This window comes from Peromyscus californicus, unplaced genomic scaffold, assembly GCF_007827085.1.
Source record: "Peromyscus californicus insignis strain IS unplaced genomic scaffold, ASM782708v3 Scaffold_16__1_contigs__length_79575227, whole genome shotgun sequence".
NCBI classification, from domain to species: domain Eukaryota; kingdom Metazoa; phylum Chordata; class Mammalia; order Rodentia; family Cricetidae; genus Peromyscus; species Peromyscus californicus.
Window position 1 is genome coordinate 3272171 of NW_026294458.1, and position 17054 is coordinate 3289224.

At 43.6% G+C, this 17054-nt stretch overlaps 1 protein-coding gene across 2 annotated transcripts in view; it reads left to right on the plus strand.

The window, feature by feature from the left end:
* The first annotated feature begins 2797 nt into the window (after positions 1–2797).
* Mapk1 (mitogen-activated protein kinase 1) overlaps positions 2798–17054 on the plus strand; it is a 63739-nt gene continuing 49482 nt past the window's right edge. The window contains exon 1 of one of the 2 annotated variants that reach the window (XM_052739996.1): positions 2798–3117. In XM_052739996.1, the coding sequence (XP_052595956.1) occupies positions 3008–3117 (110 nt within the window). In that variant the 5' untranslated portion in view covers positions 2798–3007. The remainder of the gene's footprint in view (positions 3118–17054) is intronic. The other variant, XM_052739995.1, reaches the window with a different exon arrangement.

Genomic DNA, 17054 nt, shown 5'->3' on the forward strand with positions numbered 1-17054 from the left:
TCAGAAATCAGGCCTCAATTTCAGTTTCCTGAGACTGAGCAAGCAGTTTCTGAGGAAGAGCCATGAACAAAGGACAATCCGTCTCCAACACCCCCTACAGCAAGGACAAGGAGGCCTGGTATGTGTAGTACCAGGCCTGAGCCAGCCCCACAATCAGCTCATATTAGGCCAGTCAGCCTCCACAGTCAATAAGCTCAAGGTAATAACCAAATAAAAGCTTGGAGCTTGTCCAGGCCTGCTCCCAAATGGAAAAGCTATAGCCTTAACCAGCCCGTGTTGGTTTTAAAAAAGTGGCACTGGTTACCATGTGAGAAAGGTCATGAGGCACGACAAAACCCAGTATCAGAGCTTTATTAGGAAGAAGGGGGGGACAGAAGAGAGTGTGGCCAGGCCTGTGGAAGGGACATGTGAGGAGAAGGGAGAGAGTGGGGGGTGCAGAAAGAGAGAGGGGAGGAGTCTGCGTCCGGCTTTTAAGGATTCCCCTGCACATGCGCCTGTGGGCTCATACGCCACACATGTGCAAATTGTGTGACCTCGCTGCGTGCATTTGCACAATCATGCAGTGCACTGATGACCATAAGACCTAAGACCCCTTGCTTAGATGCTGAACTGCACATGTGCAGTCGTAGCTAGAGTGGTAGAATCCTAACACCCTGACTCGCCCGAGCCAATTAGAATGTACTAATTGTTGGAATTCCTGGCCACTCCCCCAGCTACGACTACACATGAACAGTTCAGTAGCCAAGTAAGGGGCCTTATGTCCTAAGTAATCCATGTGCTGTATGATCATGCCATCTATGCACATACGTGGTGTAGCTCCATAAACCCATATGCACATGTGCAGGGGAATCCATAAGAAGCAGGACACAGACTCCTCTGCCCTTCTTTTTCTCTTCTCCCCTCCTCTCTGTGCACGTCTTTCACAGGCCTAGTCACGCTCTCTTCTGCCCCTCTGTTCTCCTAATAAAGCTCTGATAGTGGGTTTTGTTGTGCCTCATGGCCTTTCTTGCACAGTAACAGTGCCACTTAATGAATAACATTGTTCTGCCACATTAAAACCAACACTAATATGACTGCTATTTGCTTAAGCCACTCATATCTGAGATGACCTAACTGTCCTAGGAACTCCCCTTAGCTGTGCTTAAAAGGAGCCCACATGTCACTCTTGGGGTTGTCCCATTTTGCTTTTATGTAGTTTGCTTTTATGAGTTTGACCCCAGCATGCTGGAAGCTTTCTCGAGATAATAAACACAGTTGCTGATTGCATATGTGGATGGCGGTCTTTTTTGGGACTTCTCCAATACCCTAACACCAGGGACAACAAACTGAGACACAAACTGTGTCACTCACTATCTTCCCATTGCTTGGCACCCACCTACTTTGAGATTCCAATTTTATTCTTCAGTTTATTAGTGTTGTGACTGGTCTGACCCACAATATCAAGTTGTTTTTTTTTTTTAAAGATTTAGTTATTTATTACATATACAGCATGTATGCCTGCAGGCCAGAAGAGGGCACCAGATCTCATTACAAGTGGTTGTGAGCCACCATGTGGTTGCTGGGAATAGAACTCAGGACCTCTGGAAGAACAGTCAGTGCTCTTAACTTCTGAGCCATCTCTCCAGCCCTCAAGTTTTTTCTAAATCTTGTTCAGATGTTTCAGCAATTCTAATTGTGCTGTATTTCAGTATGCCCATCTGAGTTTCTGCTCATCTGTACCAAGCTGGTGTTGTGTGACAAAACGCTTCCTGGGGAGATACAACGTACACCTATTCACTAAAGATAGGGAGCTCAGGACAGACCAAAGCATGAATACCACCAAATTTGGAGAGTGTCCTCCCAGCTGTTTTAAGTTGGTCTAAACCTCTTCCAGACCGGGAGCTGGTTTCCGCTTCTGCAGACAGCTCCCCGAGTTCATCTGAGAGGGACTCCGCTTTTATTGCTGAGTTCATCTGAGAGGGACTCCGCTTTTATTTCTCTTACTCTGGAGAATAATCTGGTGAATCTGGTCGGTTTCAAGGACTTCCCAAAGTTCCCCCGAGTTGTTTACCTTCCTGTTCAAGGAGCTCCTCCGCAGGATAGAATGTTTCAATCTCAGGAAACTGTTACACAACACCTGGGTCTCAGTCCCTGAATTCCAAAGTCTTTCTCCAGTGTCCTCACCGCAACTCTCTACACCTTCCCTCCACTCTTTACTTCTTCATAGCACTTAAGTATCGTATTTTGTCTATCTCTTCTCTCTAGAAGGGTGGCTGGCTCCAACACTTTTAAGTATTCAGCAAATCTTGAACAAACCTCTAATTAGGGGATTCAGTGCCTTGTGTTTTGGTTTCCACTTACGTCTCACATTTTTAGGTGTGAAAACATCTTTCTGGGTCTGGGTCATGCTTTTTGGTTTCTGTCTCAGTTTGGTAGTCTAAGATCATCACAGAGTGGGTCACGGATTCCTAGAGGCCTGTCTCAGGGGTCCAGTGGCTGGTATATGGTGAATCCTCCGGTCTCACGCCAAGTTCCCGGTCCCACACGAGTTCGTTCTAGACTCTAGACCAGCTAGCTCAAGGGTCGGATACTCTGTGGGGTCGTTACGCCTAGGTTTCAACCCGGCCTTCAAGAGCCACCTAGCGCCGGGTCCTCCAAACGCACCAGACGGCCCTCCCCCGCAGCCGCAGTGCTCCTGCCTGAGCTCGCTGCTTCCGCCGGCTCTCGAGACTCCGCCCCAGAGCCGCGAGGAGCCAATCAGCGCGCACGCCCTTGACTCCGCCCCAGAGCCCCTCGACGCCAGCCCCTCCCTCCTCCCGCTCGCTGCCCGCCCGTCAGGCAAGAAGGCAGGCAGTGGTTCGACTGGCGGTCAGTTCTCTCCTCTGTGTTGTCCTCCTTCCTCGTTCCCGGTCGCCGGCGGCGGCGGCTGCACGGGTAGCGGCGCGGTCCCTGCGGGAGGCGCTGCACAAGCCGAGCGTCGGCCGCGAAGCGTCAAGCCCAACGCGGCGGCGGCGGCTAGGCAGCCAACATGGCGGCGGCGGCGGCGGGCCCGGAGATGGTCCGCGGGCAGGTGTTCGACGTGGGGCCGCGCTACACCAACCTCTCGTACATCGGAGAGGGCGCCTACGGCATGGTTTGGTGAGTGTCTGCGCTGGCTTGCAAGCCCGGCCTCACCCGGTCACCCCACGCCTCTGCCCGTGGCTGCTCTGGACGCACCCGCGGCCCTTCCCGCGCCTTGGCCTCGCGTTCTGCGGCGACCTGGACCCCTGACTTCTCTGTGGCCCACACTCACGGAGCCCGTCGAGGCTTAGGTGTTGCTGGGGTGCTTCCTGGGCTGACCCTCGTTTGCCGTTGGAAGGGCAGCCCACACTGAGACCGGGACCGGAGGACTCGGTCTCAAGCTCGTACTTTCGAGTCTTCTCCCTCGGGACGGGAACGGAAGTGCACCGTGTCCCCTAATTTATAGCATTATAGCCGCCTTCTTTTGACATTAGATTATAAAACCAGGAATTCCATCACATACTTGTCCGTGGTGGTGGTGGTGGAGGCAGCCGTGGTTTTGCAAGCCCGAATCAGCTTGTGTGCTGAACACCACAATATTTTTCTTCCCTTCCTTCTGTATACGTGAACAGCTTTCACAAAATACCTTCAGTGGAGCTAATGATGCCTTTCTACTCAGCTTTCTAAAAAGCATTAATGATACCAGCGTTGGTTGTGCGGATATTTAAATCTTGAAGTTTCAGAATGGATTTAAATATCGTATCGGTTGCGTTTCAGGAAGGATAAGCCAGCATCACTCTTAGAGTTATTAAGCTGTATTTGGAACTGGGCCTAATTTGACTTTAAATTTCTCCTTCGTTACCATCAAGAGCGCTTTCTTAACACTGTAAATGTATCCAGACGTTTTAGCCCAATTTACTGCGGCCATTTCTCCTTCACATTTTAGTGTTCAGTATATATACAGCCCTAATAGTTCTTGTCTGGTCACTTGCAGGATTTCTCACCTGATTGTGGAACGATGGGTGTATTGTTTTTATTAGAACAAGCTATTTGTGTTTTGTACGTTGAAAACTTGGAGGGTTGAGGATTTAGCTCAGTTCGGTCCTCAGCTGGGGGGGGGGGGGGACTTGGGGAAGTAAATTTTCTTATCCCTGAATTTGTGTCTTTTGTGCCAAATAAAGTAAACAAATTTATTGAAGATCTCTGAGATAGATACTCTGCATAGTTTAATTTTACCTGGCTAGCCATCTTGAGGGAAAAAAGAGCCTCTTTCAGATAAGGTATTGAAAGAAAGTCCGTTTACAAGGGCGCAAAACTAGAATCAGGCTTTGATTATGGACAGGTCCTGTTTCAAGTGCTGCAGCTTTTCAGTCATTACACACCCCTTTCCTTGATGTTATTAATAATCTCGGTACTTTGGCATATTTTCCTGGTGAGCAAGTCTATTTCAGAAATGCGTTCAAATTCGAATGGTCATAATTTTAGAAATGCCAGGAAAGATGTATTTTTCACCAAGTGTCTTAACTAGATAGAATAATTAACGTTCTTTTTAAAAAGACTCATGAATAGTTACATTTTCTTCATGAACAAAATATTTCATAGTGTACAACTGTGAAGATAAAAGTGAACTGGTCTTGGGAGTTAAAAGAGAAATTAAATTAGGTCACAATTAAAGACCTTACAAAGAAATGGAGAACAAATACTTCCCACATCACATCTGTCTTGCACATATTACTGCTCTTGCACCTGCTGGTAAACATGCCAGTAACTCTTATCATAGATACTCAAAAATTGCCTGTCATAGTCTCAGTTACTTTAAAAATTAGCTTATTTTAAATAGGGACAAGAAATTTATGTCAGTTGGACTCCTCCCCCCACCTCTGTCTGATAAGATGGATTTTTTAGATCCTGGTGCTGTTGCTGCTGTGGAGTTGCTTGACCTTTGAAGTTTCCAGCAGCTGTGCAAAGTTCTCTTTAAAATTCAAATTTTAGGGGCTGAAGGATGACTCAGCAGTTACGAGCACTTGCTCCTCTGGGTTTGATTCCCAGCACCCACATGGCAGCTTACAACTGTCTGTAACTCGAGTTTCAGAGGATAAGATGTTCCCTTAGACATAGATTTGAGCAAAACACCTATATGCATGAAATAAATTTAAAAATACAAACTTTAATTTTAAGAAGAATTCAGATGTAATTGGAATTTGAGTCCTGGGTCCATCCTTTTATCTCCAGGTTGATAACATATCTTAGTATTTATAGAATATTCTTAATTATAGAGAGTGTCTTGGCTTAAATGTCTGCTTGAATAGTTGTCTTCTTTAAAAAGCTGGAGAGATGGAGTAGTGGTTAAGAGAACCTTCAGATCCCAGCATCTGCACACACGTGCATAGAAAACTCAATGGGTGCCAGGCAGTGGTGGCACACGCGTTTAATCCCAGCACTTTGGAGGCTAAGCCAGGCGGCTGTGAGTTTGAGGCCAGCCTGGTCTACAGAGCAAGATCCAGTATAGACACCAAAACTACACAGAGAAACCCTGTCTCCAAAACAAAACAAAAAGGAAACTCAGTAGGTAAACAAACATACATACATACATACATACATACATAGTAAAAAATAATTTTTAAAGTCATTAAAAATAAGGGATTTTCAGCTATTCTTTAGCAGGATTTTCCCTAAAGCAGTTTCATTGGAAATTGTGACTATTTTGTTTAGGTTCCCCTTCCTAATTATCATATAGAAGACAAAAAGATAAAGTGTGGTGGGTGCTCAGCACTTGAGAGTTCCTACTAGAATTCAGTTCCTAACCGACAGTAACTCCAGCTCCAAGTAATTCAATGCCTCTGACCTCTTGTTGGGTACCTGTGTGCATGCACATATATGCATGCATATGAATACACATAATTAAAAATGATTTTTAAAAGAAAAGACTGGATTTTGAGTTGGGTGTTTAAGAGTGGGTGTGATTTTGATTGTCAGATAATAGGGACAAGTAACAGCCTGAGCTGTTGAATCTAATCTTAGAAAAGTACTTTGGTGGAAACTGTAGAGGACTCCATAATGGCAAAAGTAAGTGATTTTATTTGTTGAATGGGAAAGAAAGCACTGATGTCTTTGAGAGTCAGTCATGATCAAATTTAAATTTTGGTGATGATACAGAAATCAGGCCATTGTGGTCATCTCAAGGTGTAGCATTCAGTGTCAGTGGAGGTGAGGAACCTTAAGCAGACAGAATCAGTCAGAGGAGCTCTTGTGGAAGTGATAAGAGACTTAACAAAGGGAAGGGCAGAAGCAAAGCAGTGGTAGTTGAAAGATAAGAATCGAAGAAAGATGGACATGAGTTTGAAGATTGCTGAGCTAATGTGAGACCAGGCTTAGTATTGGGGCCCTAATGCAAGAGGGCGTACGGTAGGCACAGTGGCTTTACCAGGGAGAATAGTGATTTCTGTGTCGGCTTATTGAGTCTGTAGACCACTAATGGCTATACAGAAAGCATCTTGAAGTTTGTAACAAGGGAGCAGGAACTAATGATGCGGATTTGTATACAAAGGCTGGAGAGATGGCTCAGCATTAAGAGCATTTGTTATTCTTACAGAGGGCTTGGGTTCAATTCCCAGAACCCACATGGTAGCCCTTAACTCCAGTTCTAAGGGATCTGACCTCTTCTGGCTGCACAGATACCAGGCATGTACATGATGCACAAACATTAGAAGCAGACAAAACACACAGAAAACATAAATCTTTAAAAAAAAAGAGAACTTTAGCCGGGCGGTGGTGGCGCACGCCTTTAATCTCAGCACTCGGGAGGCAGATTCAGGCGGATCTCTGCGAGTTCGAGGCCAGCCGGGCTACCAAGTGAGTTCCAGGAAAGGCGCAAAGCTACACGGAGAAACCCTGTCTCGAAAAACAAAACAAAACAAAACAAAATAAATAAATAAATAAATAGATAGATAGATAGATAGATAGATAAATAAATAAAGAGAACTTTGTATACAGTGAGTAATAGTTAAAATCTTGAGTGGAGGAGCACAGATTATTATTTGAGGCATTGGTTTCTTAACATTGTCAGCATGCATGTTCAGCATCTTTTTAGTATATTCAGTAGATTTTCAGAGGGGTTCATGGTCCTCAGTATGAGTAAGAACCACTAAGGTAGAGCAGGAGGAATAAAAGTGTCACTGCAAAGAAGAGAAACCTGAGAATTGGTGAACTTGTATAGAAGAATGGATAGCAGAGTTGAGAAGGAAGAAATGGAAGCTGGGTACTTGGTTGTCTACCAAAATGACTAAGTTCAATTTAAAAAAAATTATTTCAATTTATATGGCTATGTGTGCGTATGTCTCCTTGGAGACCGAAAGAGGGAGTAAAGAGGCTCTGAGCCGCTTGATGTGGGTACTAGAAACTGAACTGGAGTTCTTTGTAGGGAGCCAGCACCCTAAGCCCTGAGCTATCTCTCCAGCCCTGGGTAAGTTTTAATTTTGAAATATTGTTTCTGTATGTGACAGAGGGGTTGGGGGAGTCTTAATTTAAGGTCAGGCCATTGGAAATGATGAGAAAACACCTGAGAACTGAGACAGGGCGATATCTGCCTTGAGGTGTCAATCAAAGGCAAGCGGACAGGAACTGTGGTGAAAGGGACCAGGAAACCAAAGACTGATGCTATCACAGGAACCCAAGGACATGGTGGTCATTAAAGGGTTACTACAGGGAGCAAAAAAAGAATGCAGCTGAAGATAAGTTACCATATTTTCCACTCTAAAATCAAAAGGTGGTTCCTGTCGAAATCATACTGTGTTCCTTTTCCTGATAATACAGTATTTTGTTCTTTTAAGATTTGATGATTACTCACTTACATGTCACTTACTCTGCACTTTGTTTTGGGGTGTGTATGTTTTAAGAAGTATGTATCAAATCTAACCCTCAAGCAATTGCAAAAGTGATTAGGTTTTCTTTTGTTCTTTTCTGTGAGGTGATTTGGGAGTATTAGGTAACTTGCTCTAGGACATAGCTAGGAGTATGACTCTGTGACTTGACGAGGCTGCGAGTATATCTCAGTGGTAAAAGGCTTGGGCCTGATATGTGGGACACAACCCATTCTGTCTCCTTCAGAAGATTATAGCGTTAGGGGTAGGGCGCTGGGAGTCAGTGGTGGCGCTTGCTTAGCATTTCCTGGGGTTCATCTCCAGTGTTGAAAACAAATAGGGAGGGAGGGAGGATGAAGTTGGGAAAATAAATGGCTTCAGTAACAAAAATATTATTTACTTTTTCTTGCATCTCATTTTAGCCTTCCTTAAAACTGTTCATATATATAAAATCATGTGCTCAGGAAGAGCTTACCAAACACAGGATTCACTTGGTTCCTGCATGGTGGTCATTTTGTCTGAATAGGATGTACTTGGGCAGTAGCACAGACTGCCAGTGCTGTACAGGAGGGATGCATGGAGTGCTGGGTAATGGAAGGTGTTTCAGATGTTGAACTTAGTGTTAATGTATGAGTAGTTTATCTTTAAAAATGCTTTCTAGGCAGAGAAATAATGCATGCAAAGGCACAGCAGCATGAAAATAGCATATGTGATCAGGAAAACCACAGAGTGCCACAGCCAGAGTAAAGAACACCTCAGGGAGAAAGGTGTGGTCATATGAAAGCTGGGAGTTTGAGCTTGGTGTTGTAGATGACTGGGACTCATCAAAGGATGGCCTTTTCTGCTGTTTCTCATGAAGTTTGTGTCTTATGCCTGCTCTGTCTACTATTGCTTTTATTTCTGGTTTGAGTGTGTTTTGAGAAAGGGTCTAGTAGCTCCAGCTGTAACTGACTCACTCTGTAACTGAGGGTGATCTTGGACTCCTGGTCTCTGGCACAAGTGCTAGGTTTATAGGGTGTGCCACCACACCCAGCTTGGGATTCAGAAACTCAGATTTAGTTGCTAAACTAATAAGTCTTAGGTCATATTTAGAGCCTAGAAAACGTCACACAAACATCAGAAATACAGTGTTTCTCAACAATCCAGGTTATAAACTTTTTGATATAGTCCCTAAGGTACTCCTGGTAGTTATTAACTGTTACATGAATTTACTTGGATTGTTTTCAGTTCTTAGGTGTTACATAGGTTCTAATGAAGAACATCCAAGTTTCCCCAGCAACTGTATGTACTTATTAATTAAAAAAAAAAAAAAAACAGTTGAAGCTGGGCATGGTAGCCCACACCTTTAATCCAGCACTGGGAAGCAAAGGCAAGCAACTCTCTGAGTTCAAAGCCAACCTTGTCTACATAGTGAGACCTTGTCTCAATAAAAAATAGAGAAAAGAAAAATGGGGTGGGGGGGGGATGGGACAGTTGAAGGGTAGGAAGATGTCTCAGTGGGTAAAGTTTTTTGCAAGCCTGATGACCTGAATTTGGATCTTTGGAACCCATGTAAAAGCCAAACATGGTGGCATATGTTTGTGATTAGAGCACCCCTGAACATGAGATGGGAGGTGGAGACAAAAGATTACCTCAGAAGCTCCTGGGCCAGCTAACCTAGAGCATGCATGCAGCAGAGTGGCAAATAAAAGACCCTGCTTCAAAGAGGACCAGCCCTTTGGGTCCGCTCACCTCCACATGTGTGTCCTCTCACACAAATACACAAAAATAAGTCTTTGAAAACATTTTCTTGAATGTGTTTCCTGAATCCTCTTTTACTCCTTTTTCTCTTTGGGTTCCCACACTGAGAGATGCCTAAAAATATGTCCAGTAGCTTCATTGCTTCTGTTTCCACTAGTGAAGACTGACTGCCTGAGCTTTGAAATGGCCCACTCTGCAAGGAGAGAGATGCCAGGGGGATTGTGCCTCCCGGCTTTATGAAGTGGGAGCAGAACCACTGAAAGAGCAAGCTACAAACAACCAAGTTAGAGGGGTCCTGTTCAGTGACGGGGAAGAAAGGATGTGTTCTGTCTGGTGTTTGCAAACTGCCGCCTTTCCAAGGGCCTTCAGAGCCTCACCTCATGGAAAGTCTCAAATTCAACATTCTCCTCCTTATTGAGCACCCCCACTTTCCTTCTCTCTTCTCCCTTCTCCTCCCCACTTCTTTGTTTTCCTTTCAGTCATCTGTTAACTTCCACATGTGATTATTAAGACCAGCAGCATAAGGCAAGGATTCAGTAACTTTAAAAGCATTAGAGTCCACAGGATGACCTAGGCACTCTGCATATATGTTACAGTTGTGCAACTTGGTCCTCTTACAGCGGGAACAGGGACGTCTCCAACTCTTTTACAGGCCTTTGGGACCTTACTTCTCATACCAGGTCACCTTGCCCAGCCTTAGTACATGGGAGGTACTCAGTCTTACTGCAACTTGATATGCCATATTTTGTGGATACTCATGGGAGGCCTGCCCTTTTCTAAACAGAAATGGAGGAGGAGTGGATTGTGGGGTGGGAACAAAGGAAATATGGAAGTGGGGGACTAGGAAGAGAGGAGGGAGGGGAAACTGTGGCCAGGATGTAAAATAAATAAGTTTATTGGGGGGAGGGGAGGTCAGTGGAATAGATTATTCTCCAAGGTCCCTGTGGTGGTTTGAATGAAAGTGTTCTCCATAGGCTTGTGTATTTGAACACTTGGTTTCCAGTGGGTGGCATTGTTTGGGAAGGTTTAGAAGATGTGACTTTGTTGGGAGAAGTATGTCTCTGGAGGTGGGCTTTCAGGATTTAGAGCATGGTGCCATTCCCACGGTGCCCTGTTTCCTGCTTGTGGTCCAAGATGTGAACTCTCAGCTTGCTGTTCCAGCCATCGTGCCTGCTGCCTGCAGCCATGCAGTCTCTGCCGTTGTGGACTTTGACCCTTCCGAATCCATAAACTGAAGTGAACTCTTACTTAAGCTGTCTTGGTCACAGTGTTTTATCACAGCAACAGAGAAGTCTCAGGGCAGGCTCTGAGTCAGGAACCTATAGTAGGAACTAAAAAGTGGTGTCTCAGAATCTGCCACAGCCATAGACTGTAGTTGTGAACCTGTCTTAATTCGCCTAGTTTCACATTCATGCTCGTTCCTTTTTTTTTTTTTTTTTTTTTTTATTTTGTTTGGTTTTTCGAGACAAGGTTTCTCTGTGCAGCTTTGCGTCTTTCCTGGAACTCACTTTGGAGACCAGGCTGGCCTCGAACTCACAGAGATCCGCCTGGCTCTGCCTCCCGAGTGCTGGGATTAAAGGCGTGCGCCACCACCGCCCGGCCCTTTTTAAAATTTATAAATAATGAAACTGCCTTAGGTTAAGAACTTACTATATAGAGACCTGGTTAGCCTCAAACTTGGAGTAATCCATGCCTCTGCCTACTGGATACTGACTGGGATTACAGGCGTGAACAACTCCACCCAGCTCAAGAGACATTCCTGGGAGTTTGTGTAGTGTGTGAAGGTCAGAGGTTGATGTCAGGAGTCTTCCTCTGTTGTACTCCCTTGTGAGGAGACAGTTTGACTTACTGAGCATACTGCAAGAGTCAGCAGGCTGAGCAGTCACTAGAGAGCTGCCTGGCTCTGCCTTACCTTTTTTCTTTCTTTCTTCCTTTCTCCTCCCCCCTTCTCTCTCTTTTTGAGACAAGGTCTCATTGAACTTGGAGATCATCCATTTGCCTAGATTAGCTGACCAGTAAGCTACCTCCCAAGTGCTGGGGTTACAGGTATGCATGGTCACGACGCCTGGCTTTTTATGTGGGCACTGAGGACCTGAATTCAGATCCTCATGCTTGTTCAGCTAGCACTCTGCTTATTAAGCCATATCCCCAGAGTCCTCAAGAGACATTCTTGACCATACTTTCTAAGGTTAGTGTCCTGATGCCTGGCTGTAGCGCTTACTCCAGCGTTTTAGCTTGTTTATGGTGTCTCTTCAGTGCAGTGAGGAATGGCATGGGTTTTGTCCACTTACATGCGGCTGTGGAAAATTATCCAGCACTTGTATGTTGTGAGGAGTTGGCGAGAGTGTTGGTGAAGTGTTGAGTGCTTGAATACCTGGTGCATTTGTCTCTTTTCTTGTTACTGACAAAATACCTAACAAGCAATTTGGGTCTAAAAGGTGGCTCAGCAGGCATAATCCTGACTACCTGAATTAGGTCCCTGAGACTCATGTGGTGAGAGAGAGCCACCTCCTGCAAATTGTCCTCTGGACTCCACATATACGCTGTGACATGCACGTATCCACGCCCATTTCAAAAAACAATTAATTCAGGGTTTTATTGTTTTGTTTTGTTTTAGAAAAAGCTGCAGAATAGTTTCACACTGAATGAGTAGATCCATGATGGTTATATGTAGTACTCTATTCTGAATTGGCAAGACTAGATTGGAATCTAAGCATTAGGTTGCTAGTAATATATCAAATGTTGATGAGTTTGGAGCTTGCATTTTAATTATGTTGGTAAGAAATGCATACTAAAATAATAGGTCAGGTGGCATCATTGGCAGACTTATTTTGAAGAACGTTATTTTGTTTCTCTTCAGTTACGTTGTGAGTTACTCTGAGGAAGGTGTTTGTATAAATTATTTTATTTTATATTAATTATATTAATATTTTAATTTAATAAAAATTAAATTATTTGCCAAAACTTGAGAGGAGCCTTGAAGACAGCTAGCTGGAGGAACTTTGGCCTGGAAACCAGCAGATCCAAATCCAGGTCCTGTGCTTCAACAGATATGAAAATGTTTGCTTGCTTTTCAGTCTAAAAGTGTTAAAAATCTATCTTAAAATTTATATATTTTCCCATTAAATCATCTTTGTTTCTATTCCATTGTTTGAATCAGATGATTTAAAACAAATACAAGTTTAGACCTTTTCCTTCAGGGTCAAAAGTATGATGGTAGGCCATCATGGCACATGGCTACAGTCGCACTACCAGCTGTTGGGAAGTGGAGGAAAGAGACCAGCATGGGCTGCAGAGCAAGGCCATATCTCAAAAAGAAAAAAAAATGGATACTTAACGCATCAGTGACAAAACCGCTAACTGCTATATTAAAATTGTTACAGCTGAGGATTTGGCTCAGTGGTAGGATGTTTTTGCCTGATGTTTGTGAGGCCCCTGATTTGATTGATGCCCAGTGGTTCTTGACCTTCCTGATGCTGCAATCCTTAATACAGCTACTTGTGTTGTGGTGACCCCAACCATAAAATTATTTTCATTGCTACCTCATTAACTGTAATTTTGCTACTGTTATGAAACATAATGTAAATGTCTGTTTTCCAGTGGTCCTAGACAGCCCCTCTGAAAGGTCATTTGACCACCAGGTTGAGAACCGCCACCCTACACCTTTAAAAAAAAAAAAAAAGTCACCAACATCTGACTGGACATTCTGCCTGTGATAACATTTTCCTAGTATTTTGGAGTTTTGTTTTGTTTTTATTATTTTTAATTGTTGCCTGAGCGTGCGGATGCCTGAAAAGGCTGGAGGTGTTAGATCCCCTGGAGCTGGAGTTAAAAAACAAAAACAAAAACAAGTTGTGAGCTGCCTGGTTGGGTTCTGGGACCCCAGAACCAAAGGTCCTCTGGAAAAGCAGTAGTGCTCTTAACTTCCAAGTTATCTCTTCAGACCCTTTTTTGCTTGTTTGAGTCAGGGTCCCACTTTGTAGACTAGGTTAACCTCAAACTCAGACCCACTTGCCTCTCTGCCTCCTTCGTGCTGGGATTAAAGGCATGTACCACCGCCACCGCCTAGCACATTTTTGAACTTTCAGAAAATTCTGAATGATGGCATTTCCACCTTTGACTGTTTTTAATTACAGCTATAGAAATGCACAATGCATTATTTTACAGTGCTGGTTTAAGTTTGCTAGTAAATAATAGTGCATGTGCATGTGTGTGTTACATTACAACCAGGGCCTTTACCTGTTAGGCAAGTTCTCTTCTACTGAGCAGCATTGCCAACTAGTGACTGTTTTTCTCGTTTGTTTACAGAGAGCAGGAGACATGTTCCTTCTCTTATTCTCCTATTTTTGTAAAGTTAGAATGGATTGATTTCTTAAAAGCTTAATAGAATTTGCTTATAAAACAGGTTGGACTTGGGTGGTTTTTGTTTTTCCAGGTAGTTTGATTTTTGTATGAAACTACTTATATTCAAAATTATTTCTGGATGGTTATATGTTTTCACTTTATTTCTTTTTTAAGTTTTTTTAAAATTTATTTTTATGTGCGTTGGTATGAGGGTGTTGGATCCTTGAGTTACAGACAGTTGTGAGCTGCTATGTGGGTGCTGGGAATTAATCCTGAGTGCTGTGTCCGTCCGTTCGTCCGTCCATCCATCCATCCATCTGTCCACGCACACGCATGCCCAGTACCCTTTGAGGTCAGAAGGCATCAGATTTCAAACTGGAGTTGATGGTTGTGAGGCACCATATGGGTGCTGGGAACCAAACCTGAGCCCTGTAAGAGCTTCAAGTGCTTTTAACCACTGAGCCTCTCTGTAGCCCCTTTCTGATTCTTTTTACTATAGTTTTTCCAGAAATTTATTTATGCCTGTATTTATTGAAGTTATTTTAATTTGAGCTTTTACTCAAATGTATCCATTGTTTAAAGAATAAATTAAATACATGTATTATGAAATAGGTACTTTAGGGGTTGAAGAGATTGTTCAGCCTGAGACTGTCTTCTGGCCTCTGTGTGCACAGACGCACTTGACCAGTCCCCTTCTGAAGTTGGTTACAGTCTTGTCTCTTATTGGGGATTATAGCTTGAGAGACTTAGAAGCCTGTGATGACCTGAGTGTGACCCCTGAACCATGTAAAGGTGAAGAAGAGAACTGACTGCCCAGAGTTCTCCTGTGACCTCCACATGTGTCATGGCACAGGTGCAGTGAGTGTCGAGGCCCGTGAGTCACCTGATGAGGGCTGCTGGGAGCCAAACTGTCCTCTGCCAGAGCAGCCAGTTGCCTCAATCACTGCGTCATCTCTTCGGCTCCTACAATACCTGCTGTTTCAAAGATTGCAGCTTGAGGGGACTGGAGAGAAGGCTCACTGGCTGCTCTTTAGAGGACTCAGTTCCATTCCCAGCACCCATGTGGTGGCTTTTAACAGTCTGGAACTCTGGCCCCAGGGGATCTACTGATACACCCTTTTTGACCTCTGCAGGCACTCTGTATCACAGATGTGATGCGTAGATATACATCAGCAAACACTCACACACATAAAATAAAAATAAGTAAAATCTCAAAAAAAATGATTACAGTGTGGTATATTTTCACCCACTGAACATACTCATAACTTACTTCCAAATCAAGTTTGAACCCCAGCACCTTCTTAATTTCCTTCCAGTCATTACTCTCTTAAGAGAACCTCTATACTGGCATCTAACAGCAGATTTATTTGGTTATTTATTTATTTGTACTTCATATAAATAGAATCAGGTAACATGTCCTCTTATGTTTTATGTCCTTTTTTTTTTCCTGATTAACATTGTGCTCCTGTTTGAGGATTCATCTTCACCACGGTGTTAATAGTATATGGCAACTCATTTTTTCAATCTGAGAATAGGCCTTTGGTCTGTTGCCAGTTTTTAGCTCCCATTTATTTTCTTATTAATGTATTGAGACAAGGTCTTATGTAACCCAGTTTGGTCTCGAACCCTCTGTGTAGCCAAGAATGAGTTTGATCTTTGGATCATCCTGCCTCTACCTTCTAAATGTTGGGATAAAAGACAGTTGTCATCATGTCCAGTTTGTGCAGTGCTGAGGATTAATTTAGGATTTCTTGAATGCTAGGCAAGTACCACACTAAGTTACATTCCCAATCCTTATTCTCTGTTTCATTTTTTTGTTTGTTTGGGTTTTTGTTGTTGTTGTTGTTGTTGTTGTTCCAAACAGGGTCTCACTATGTAGCTCTGGCTGTCCTGGAATTCACTGTGTAAACCAGACTAGCCCCAAACTCAGAGGTCTGCCTGCCTCTGCTTTCCATGGCCTGAGATTAAAGGTACGTGCCACCACACCCCACTTATTCTCAGTTGGTAATTAATGGTGCTTCACTGGTCATTTTAAGTGTGTTTGGTGAATGTGTACACATTTCTCATATACACGAGTTGTGTGTATGACTATAAGAACAGAACAGTTGTGTGACTAGCAATGCATAAGTTTCAGAGGTTTCCAAAGTGGTTAGATTTTACTAGACTCCCACTAGACGTGCAGTTCTACTCAGCCACACTTGGTTTTGCCACTTCTTGCTGTGAAGTTGTTTGTTTGTTTGTTTGTGGTGTGTGTTGCACACATGTTGGACTCCAGTCCAGAGGTCAACCTTGGGTGAAATTCCTCAGGAGCTGCCCACCTTCATTTCTTTGAGGCAGGGTTATACCGGTCACTGATATCTGGGACTCACCAATTAGCTAGGCTAGCTGGCCAGTAAGCACCACTGATGCTCCTGTTTCTGCCACCGTGCCTTGCTTTTCCATGACTTCTGTGGATCAAACTAAGGTCCTTCTGCTTGTGCAGCAGTCGCTTGACTGAGTTCCCGCCCTCCACCATAACACTGTGTGCATAGTGCAAGTATTTTCTCCATTCTGATTCCCTTTGCTTTGTTTTTTTTTTTTTTTTTTTTTTTTTTTTTTGAGACAGGGTTTCTCTGTGTAGCTTTGCGCCTTTCCTGGAACTCGCTTTGGAGACCAGGCTGGCCTCGAACTCACAGAGATCCGCCTGGCTCTGCCTCCCGAGTGCTGGGATTAAAGGCGTGCGCCACCACCGCCCAGCCTGTTTTCCTTTCTTTTGCTTAAGGGGTATCATGCTTTAAATAATGAATTTTCATATTTATAATTGTACCTTTGTTTAGTTAAGGGGTATCATGCTTTAAATAATGAATTTTCATATTTATAATTGTACCTTTGTTTAGAAAACATTTTGTGTTAGGCCAGTAAGATAATCGGCAGTTAAGGCACTTGCCACTGAGCCTAATGGCCTGAGTTCAATTCCCTCAGACCCACATAGTGGAAAGAATTTGTTCTTGCAAATTGACCCCTGACCTCCATGTGTCCTCCATGTGTGCCCCTCCCCCAAATAAATAAAACACTTTCTTGTTTTGAGGTTGTTTGTTTTCATTTTGCCTTTTTTTTTTTTTTTTTTTTTTTTTTTTTTTTTTTGAGACAGGG